Here is an 8,239-nt window from a genome sequence, read left to right on the forward strand (position 1 = left end):
AGACTGGGAAGGGGATTCAGACCGGGAAGGGGATTCAAACCGGGAAGGGGATTTAGACCAGGGAGGGGATTTAGACCGGGAAGGGGATTCAGACCGGGAAGGGGATTTAGACCAGGAAGGGGATTGAGACCGGGAAGACGATTCAGACCAGTCCTCTCATCTCTACACTTCACATCACAATAACCAAAACTTCCGGCAAAGCCCATGGTGAGTTATGCGCAAAATGTCTTTCAAATATCTGTTTAAACGCCGACAGTGAGATTTCTGCCTTTCTGAAATGGCCCCCGATGAAGCCACAACGGTGAAACATATGTTGGGCAGGCTAAGCGCTACCACCCAGTGCACAGGCTAAATCGGAGAGGTCTGGTGCCTTTTCTCAGTTAGAGTGTTTCGGAGCCTTCAATATGGGAAGCACAAAACTCTGACTACTTCTTGTATGGTATGGATTCGAGTACAAGACACATACTTTGTGATCTTGAGATAGCTGCATATCTATTTAAGCATTTGATCATTACTTGCTAATTCGCTCACCAAGACAGACCTATAGGCTCATTAACTTTTGAACCTAATGGTCTTGTAAAACTGTGTGTTTATACGTGCATATATCTGTATATAGCTGGCTCAATTGAACACTCCACCCACTATTAGTGTTTGAGCACACACAGAGCTGGTAATACTCTCCATTTCTCACATATCTAGGAGTAGTCTTCAAACGACCTAGAACTGTATTGGAATAACTACCACTGTTAGTATAATTATATAACAGTGGGACAACATAATAATTAATAGTTATTCCTAATTTACACTGTCGGTTTGAATTAGAGCACACAGACACCTCCTCCATTTTTAATTTATTTTAATCATTTTGGTTCACGTTAGAATTGCTGCAATAAATATATTTTAATCAATTTATTAATAAATAGTAATTTTTAATACAGGCATAGGTGTTTTCTTCAATGCGGCCATTAGGGAGCTTTCTTTCTTTCCTGTGTTCATTATAATCCACATTCCCTGCCAGCACCACCTCCGCACCCTTTATTGCAGTTTTTGTTCCGTTACTATACAGGATACAACACATCTCTCTCTCCCCTCCTTTGTGACCTACTTTTGGTGTTGTGCAAGGTACACAATTTGACCTTGTTTAAGGCCATCCTCCCCCCTTTCTGAAATAGATTCCTGAAGAAGATAATTGTGACTTTGCTGCTCGTTAGTGATGCTTTCGGAAAGACAAGTGCAATCCCAGTCTGTTCATTGAGGCTAAATGGGGAAAATTCAAACTACATCAAAGAAGGAGACATACTCCTAGGAGGAGTCATGCAGTTGTACTACGGACGATTATATATGCTAACCCAATATCATGCACCTAAAGTTTCTTTATGTGATTTGTAAGTATTACTTTATTCTATCTTCATGTATCAGTCAGCATGTTTATAAAATGACTGCATTGTGTAGACCTTGGCCCTTTATTCAAAATGTATAATAAGGCTTAATGTAAAAACCCAGGTTGTGTGTGTGTCTGTATAGCTCCTGTATTTGCACGTGTGTGCGTGCATGTGCCAACTTCTGTGTAAACTCTGTGTGTATTTGAATGCTGATGTGTGTAGCAGGGTGTTTGTATATCAGTGTATGTGTACATACTCCGTGTGCATCAGTGAGTTTGTTATGTGTTAATGTGTGTTTGTGGATTGGTGCATTTGAATACAAAGTATCAGGTGTTGGAATGATCAGTCTGATATAGTTACTATAGCTACAGTTACATAGTTACATAGTAAATGAGGTTAAAAAAGACATACGTCCATCAAGTTCAACCTATGCCAAATTTAGACGACAGATACTCTATCCTATATCACTACTTACAGCATATTGATGGAAGGCAAATACCCCCCCCCCCCCTCCCAACCCCAGTGAAATATCATGCAATTATATCTCATAAGGGGAAAAGTAAATTCCTTCCTGACTTTAAATATTTGCAATCAGATTGCTCACTGGGCCAATATCCTTCCCATGTTTACTTATTTGGTATATCCCGGTATACCTTTCCTTTCTAAAAAGATGTCCAACCTTTTCTTGAACAATTCTATTGTATCTGCCATCACAGTCTCCATGGGTAATGAATTCTACCTTTTAAGTGCCCCTTCCTTAAAGAACCCTTTCCTTTGATGCTGGTGAAATCTACTTTCCTCAACCTTTAAAGCAGGCCTGCACAACATGCGGCCCGCCTCCACTCAATGTGCGGCCCGCCTCCACTCATTGTGCGGCCCGCCTCCACTCATTGTACGGCCCGCCTCCACTCATTCTGCGGCCCGCCTCCACTCATTGTGCGGCCCGCCTCCACTCATTGTGCGGCCCGCCTCCACTCATTGTGCGGCCCGCCTCCACTCATTGTGCGGCCCGCCTCCACTCATTGTGCGGCCCGCCTCCACTCATTGTGCGGCCCACCTCCACTCATTGTGCGGCCCGCCTCCACTCATTGTGCGGCCCGCCTCCACTCATTGTGTGGCCCGCCTCCACTCATTGTGCGGCCCGCAGCGGCTTTCCCCGTCCTCCTCCCCCCGCGAGCCCGCTTGCCCCCTCCTCTCCCGCCCTCGAGCCGCTCTCCCCCCCTCCTCTCTCGACCACAGGCCGCTTCCCTCCCCCCCCTCCTGGCCGCGAGCCACTTCCTCCCCTCCCCCTCCTGGCCGCGAGCTGCTAAACCCCACCCCACCCCCCCCGCCCGGGAGTCGCTCTCCGGCCCGCAAGCCCGCTGCCCCCTCCTCCTCCTCGAACCTGCTCTCAGGACTGCACGAGTGTGCGAGTCCTGCCTGCTCTGCTGCCGTGAGGTGCCGTTGGGGGAGAGGTGAGGTGCAGTTGGGGGGGAGGTGAGGTGCAAGGGGGGGGAAGGTGAGGTGCAAGGGGGAGGTGCAGGGGAGTGAGTGAGGTGAGGTGCAGGGGGGAGGTGAGGTGCAAGGGGGGGAGGTGAGGTGCAGGGGAGTGAGGTGAGGTGCAGGGGGGGAGGGGAGGTGCAGGGGTGAGGTGAGGGGGGGTGAGGTGCAGGGGCATGAGGTGAGGTGTAGGGGTGTGAGGTGCAGGGAGGAGAGGTGAGGTGCAGGGGAGTGAGGTGAGGTGCAGTGGGGGAGATGAGGTGCAGGGGGGGAGGTGAGGTGCAGGGGAGTGAGGTGAGGTGCAGGGGGTAGGTGAGGTGCAGGGGAGTGAGTGAGGTGAGGTGCAGAGGGGGTGAGGTGCAGGGGCGTGAGGTGCAGGGGGGGAGGTGTAGTGGGGTGATGTGAGGTGCAGGGAGGAGAGTGATGGGAGGTGAGGTGCAGGGGGGGAGGTGTAGTGGGGTGATGTGAGGTGCAGGGGGGAGGTGTAGTGGGGTGATGTGAGGTGCAGGGGGGAGGTGTAGTGGGGTGATGTGAGGTGCAGGGGGGAGGTGTAGTGGGGTGATGTGAGGTGAGGTGCAGGGTGGGAGGTGAGGTGCAGGGGAGTGAGGTGCAGGGGGGAGGTGAAGTGCAGGGGGGGAGGTGAGGTGCAGTGTAGTGAGTGAGGTGAGGTGCAGGGGGGGTGAGGTGCAGGGCGTAAGGTGAGGTGTAGGGGCGTGAGGTGGGGTGCAGGGCGTGAGGTGAGGTGCAGGGGGGAGAGGTGAGGTGCAGGGGAGTGAGGTGAGGTTCAGGGGGGAGGTGAGGTGCAGGGGAGTGAGGTGAGGTGCAGGGGGGGAGGTAAGGTGCAGGGGGGAGGTGAGGTGCAGGGGGGGAGGTGAGGTGCAGGGGAGTGAGTGATGTGAGGTGCAGGGGGTGAGGTGCAGGGGTGTGAGGTGAGGTGCAGGGGGGGAGGTGAGGTGCAGGGGGGAGGTGAGGTGCAGGGGAGTGAGGTGAGGTGCAGGGGGGGAGGTGAGGTGCAGGGGAGGAGGTGAGGTGCAGGGGGGGAGGTGAGGTGCAGGGGGTTGTGGTTCAGGGGAGTGAGTGAGGCGTAGGGGAGTGAGTGAGGTGAGGTGCAGGGGGGAGGTGAGGTGCAAGGGGGGGAGGTGAGGTGCAGGGGAGTGAGGTGAGGTGCAGGGGGAGGGGAGGTGCAGGGGAGTGAGGTGAAGTGTAGGGGTGTGAGGTGAGGTGCAGGGGCGTGAGGTGAGGTGCAGGGAGGAGAGGTGAGGTGCAGGGGAGTGAGGTGAGGTGCAAGGGGGGAGGTGAGGTGCAGGGGTGAGGTGAGGGGGGGTGAGGTGCAGGGACGTGAGGTGAGGTGTAGGGGTGTGAGGTGAGGTGCAGTGGCGTGAGGTGAGGTGCAGGGAGGAGAGGTGAGGTGCAGGGGAGTGAGGTGAGGTGCAGGGGAGTGAGGTGAGGTGCAGGGGGGGAGGTGAGGTTCAGGGGGAGGTGAGGTGCAGGGGATTGAGGTAAGGTGCAGGGGGGGTGAGGTGCAGGGGTGTGAGGTGAGGTGTAGGGGCGTGAGGTGAAGTGCAGGGGGGAGCTGAGGTGCAGGGGAGTGAGTGAGGTGAGGTGCAGGGGCGTGAGGTGCAGGGGCTTGAGGTGAGGTGCAGGGGGGGAGGTGAGGTGCAGGGGGGAGGAGTAGTGGGGTGATGTGAGATGAGGTGCAGGGGGGGTGAGGTGCAGGGGGGAGGTGAGGTGCAGGGTTGGAGGTGAGGTGCGGGGGGGGTGAAGTGCAGGGGGGAGGTGAGGTGCAGGGGAGTGAGGTGAGGTACAGGGGGGTGAGGTGCAGGGGCGTGAGGTGAGGTGCAGGGGGGGAGGTTAGGTGCAGGGGGGAGGTGTAGTGGGGTGATGAGAGGTGAGGTGCAGGGGGAGAGTGAGTAAGGTGCAGAGGAGTGAGTGAGGTGCAGGGGGGAGGTGAGGTGCAGGGAAGTGAGTGAGTTGAGGTGCAGGGGGGAGAAGTAAGGTGCAGGTGATGATGATGATGACGACGATGATGATGATGATGATGATGATGATGATGATGATGATGATGATGATGATGATGATGATGATGATGATGATGATGATGATGATGATGATGATGATTTTACCCGTTCGGCCCAAATTTTTTTTCCTTGGAGCAGTTCGGCCCTTCTCGCTTTACAAGTTGTGCAGGCCTGCTTTAAGGGGTGACCCCGAGTCCTTTGTACTGCCCGTGGGATGAATAGTTCTTTTGAAAGCTCTTTGTACTGTCACTGAATATATTTGTATATAGTTATCATATCCCCTCTTAGTCACTTCTTTTTGAAAGAAGACAAATCTAATTTAGCTAGCCTCTTCTCATAAGTTAGATTGTCCCTCCCCTTTATTAATTTGGTGGGTCTTCTCTGCACTCTCTCTAATTCCATAATGTCTTTCTTAGGATTGGTGCCCCAATTGTACTCAATATTCAAGGTGTGGTCTTACTAATGTTTTATAAAGGGGCATAATTATGTTGACTTCCCTTCTATCCATTGCCCGTTTAATGCAAGATAAGATCTTGATTGCAGCTCTTAAGGATTGTGAAGACATTTCATTTAAATGGGGTATTCAAAGGACCCGAAGTAGCCTTTCCGAAAACTCCCACTCAGATTAATGTGAGTTTGGGCCTTATTTTATAAACCCCTAACTATAAATGTAGTATGGTACTTTGCATAATTTATTTTGAATAAGACGAGCATCTTCTGCATCAGTGAACTATTTGGGGAGTATTTTTAAGAGGGTATTGTGACAATGTATTGTATGGGACTGACCCAAGTTCTATGCGTGGGTTTCTTTACCCCTTTCTTTAGCGTTAACAAAAACACCATCAGATCTGAAGTGATGTTAACCTCCCTATGTTCTGTGTCAAATATAAGGAAACCCGATTGCAGAATATTACTCCCAGATATCACAAGTACCTTATGTCTTTTGCTATAAGGCACATTCCTGAGATTTAAGTCAGTGGACTGTCCTCCATCGCACAAAGGTGTCTTATAGCAAAATACTTTTTAGCATGGGCCTAAACGTAAACCTTTTTTACAAGGATGATCTCTTTTTACAGACGCTCCATTCGTTTTCTTCGGCACTTTCTGGCGTTTGATTTTGCAGTCAATGAAATTAATGAGAATATGAATATCTTACCCAACATTACTCTGGGATATGAAATAGTTGACTCTTGTTATATGGATCTGGCAGCAGTGGAGGGGACCATGCGAGATTTGTCAGGGGGGACAACCATCTATCCTAACTATAACTGTCACAAAAATGGAACTGTTGTGGCTTTCATTGGACATCTGCTATCTTCCCCATCTCTGGCAATGTTACATTTCCTTCAAGTATACAGGTACCCACAGGTAAGAGATATATTTGTAAAAAAAAAAAAAATGGATTTATATATTAAAACATTTTTATTATTTAATTGAAAAGATTCCCAAAGTAGCAATCTTCAAAACTTCCCACTGATACCAAAAGAGATCTTGGGAATGTTTTAAGAAAATTGCATTCTACATTGCTTTTCTTGCTTCTCACAGTGATATGAGACGTGGTTAGAGAGATGTGCCCAACACATGTGAGGTCAGCTCGTCCAAGAGTTCTTCACTCACTATCTTCCACATACTTAGGGAGAGATGTGCGTGTTTGTGTCTGTGTGTGTGTGTGTGAGTGTGTTTGTGTGTGTATATATATATATATATATATATATATATATATATATATATATATATATATATATATATATATAAAACAGAAAAATACAATAAGCGCAATCACACAGAGATTAACAAATGATATAATTACCACATATACTGGAGGGTATAGTACCTCACAATCTAACTTTCCCTGACTTAGTCTGCAGCCAAAAGGTCTACCGCTCCACGAGCTGGTAACAGAAAGATTTCCCAACAAGAATGACCTAGGCGCAAGTGGAGACAAGAAAAACAAACATAGGGTAATACGTTCTAGCAATTTTACCGCCAGAGGGTACAATATGGATTTACAGTGTGTAAGATATAATCAGGCCTTGTATCCACTCTGGGATCTGGAACAATTATGAAGAATCTGGAACATCCAGCAGCATCTCATCCGCAGTATATTTTCACGCTGCTGCCGCTCAGAGTGAGGCTGCAATGTATGTATGTATGTATATACAGTGTTCGACAATCCTATACATTTACACGCCCCCGGGCGAGTGTTTTGTTTTTTTAAATTTTCCCTGCTCGTGCTGAAATTTCCCTGCTCGCGCTGGCTGGAAAAAAAAAAAACTCCCCCTACCTGACAGATGATTGGCGTGCGCTCCCAGGCTTTGTGGGCGCGCGGCCAGGCTCTATATGAGCCAGCCCCCAACGAGCGGCCATTTTTTTCCCATGGAGGATGGAGGACACAGTAAGTATTATCTGTGCCTTCCCCCACCTCCCTCCCCTCCCCGGCGCTCTTGCTGCCCGCAGTTATGGTGATGGGAGCGGGGGATGCCCCCTCATGTCCCCGCTTCCCCCCCCTGCTTCCCCCCGGTCCCGTGTCAGAGAGCGCGCCGGGTGATGGGAGCGGGGGATGCCCCCTCATGTCCCCGCTTCCCCCCCCCCCCGCTTCCCCCCGGTCCCGCGTCAGAGAGCACGCCGGGTGATGGGAGCGGGGATGCCCCCTCATGTCCCTGCTTTCCCCCCCCCCGCTTCCCCCCGGTCCCGCATCAGAGAGCGCGCCGGGTGATGGGAGCGGGGGATGCCCCCTCATGTCCCTGCTTTCCCCCCCCCCCCCGCTTCCCCCCGGTCCCGCATCAGAGAGCGCGCCGGGTGATGGGAGCGGGGGATGCCCCCTCATGTGCCTGCTTCCCCCCCCCGCTTCCCCCCGGTCCCGCATCAGAGAGCGCGCCGGGTGATAGGAGCGGGGGATGCCCCCTCATGTCCCCGCTTCTCCCCCCCCCCCCCCCGCTTCCCCTCGGTCCCGCGTCAGAGAGCGCGCCGGGTGATAGGAGCAGGGGATGCCCCCTCATGTGCCCGCTTCCCCCCCCACTCCCCCCCCACTCCCCTCCCCGCTTCCCCCCCCCGCTTCCCCCGCTTCCCCCCGGTCCCGCGTCAGAGAGCGCGCCGGGTGATGGGAGCGGGGGATGCCCCCTCATGTCCCCGCTTTCCCCCCCCCCCCGCTTCCCCCCGGTCCCGCGTCAGAGAGCGCGCAGGGTGATGGGAGCGGGGGATGCCCCCTCATGTGGGAGCGGAGCAGGAGATGGGCGGGGGAGCATAGTGGTGCTGGTCGCGGCCTTTCCAAAAGGTGTGTAGAGAGAGTGAGTGTGTGTGGGCATGGGAGAGTGTGTGTGTGTATATATGTGTGTGTGTGTGTATATGTGTATATATGTG

General features: G+C 52.2%; 1 protein-coding gene across 1 annotated transcript in view; it reads left to right on the forward strand.

The window, feature by feature from the left end:
• Positions 1 to 223: 223 nt before the first annotated feature.
• LOC142463880 (vomeronasal type-2 receptor 26-like) overlaps positions 224 to 8,239 on the forward strand; it is a 38,404-nt gene continuing 30,388 nt past the window's right edge. The window contains exons 1-2 of the mRNA XM_075566698.1: positions 224 to 255; positions 5,956 to 6,247. Coding sequence (XP_075422813.1) covers positions 224 to 255; positions 5,956 to 6,247 — 324 coding nt within the window. The remainder of the gene's footprint in view (positions 256 to 5,955; positions 6,248 to 8,239) is intronic.

The sequence above is a fragment of the Ascaphus truei genome, chromosome 12 (genome assembly GCF_040206685.1).
Source record: "Ascaphus truei isolate aAscTru1 chromosome 12, aAscTru1.hap1, whole genome shotgun sequence".
NCBI classification, from domain to species: Eukaryota; Metazoa; Chordata; class Amphibia; order Anura; family Ascaphidae; genus Ascaphus; species Ascaphus truei.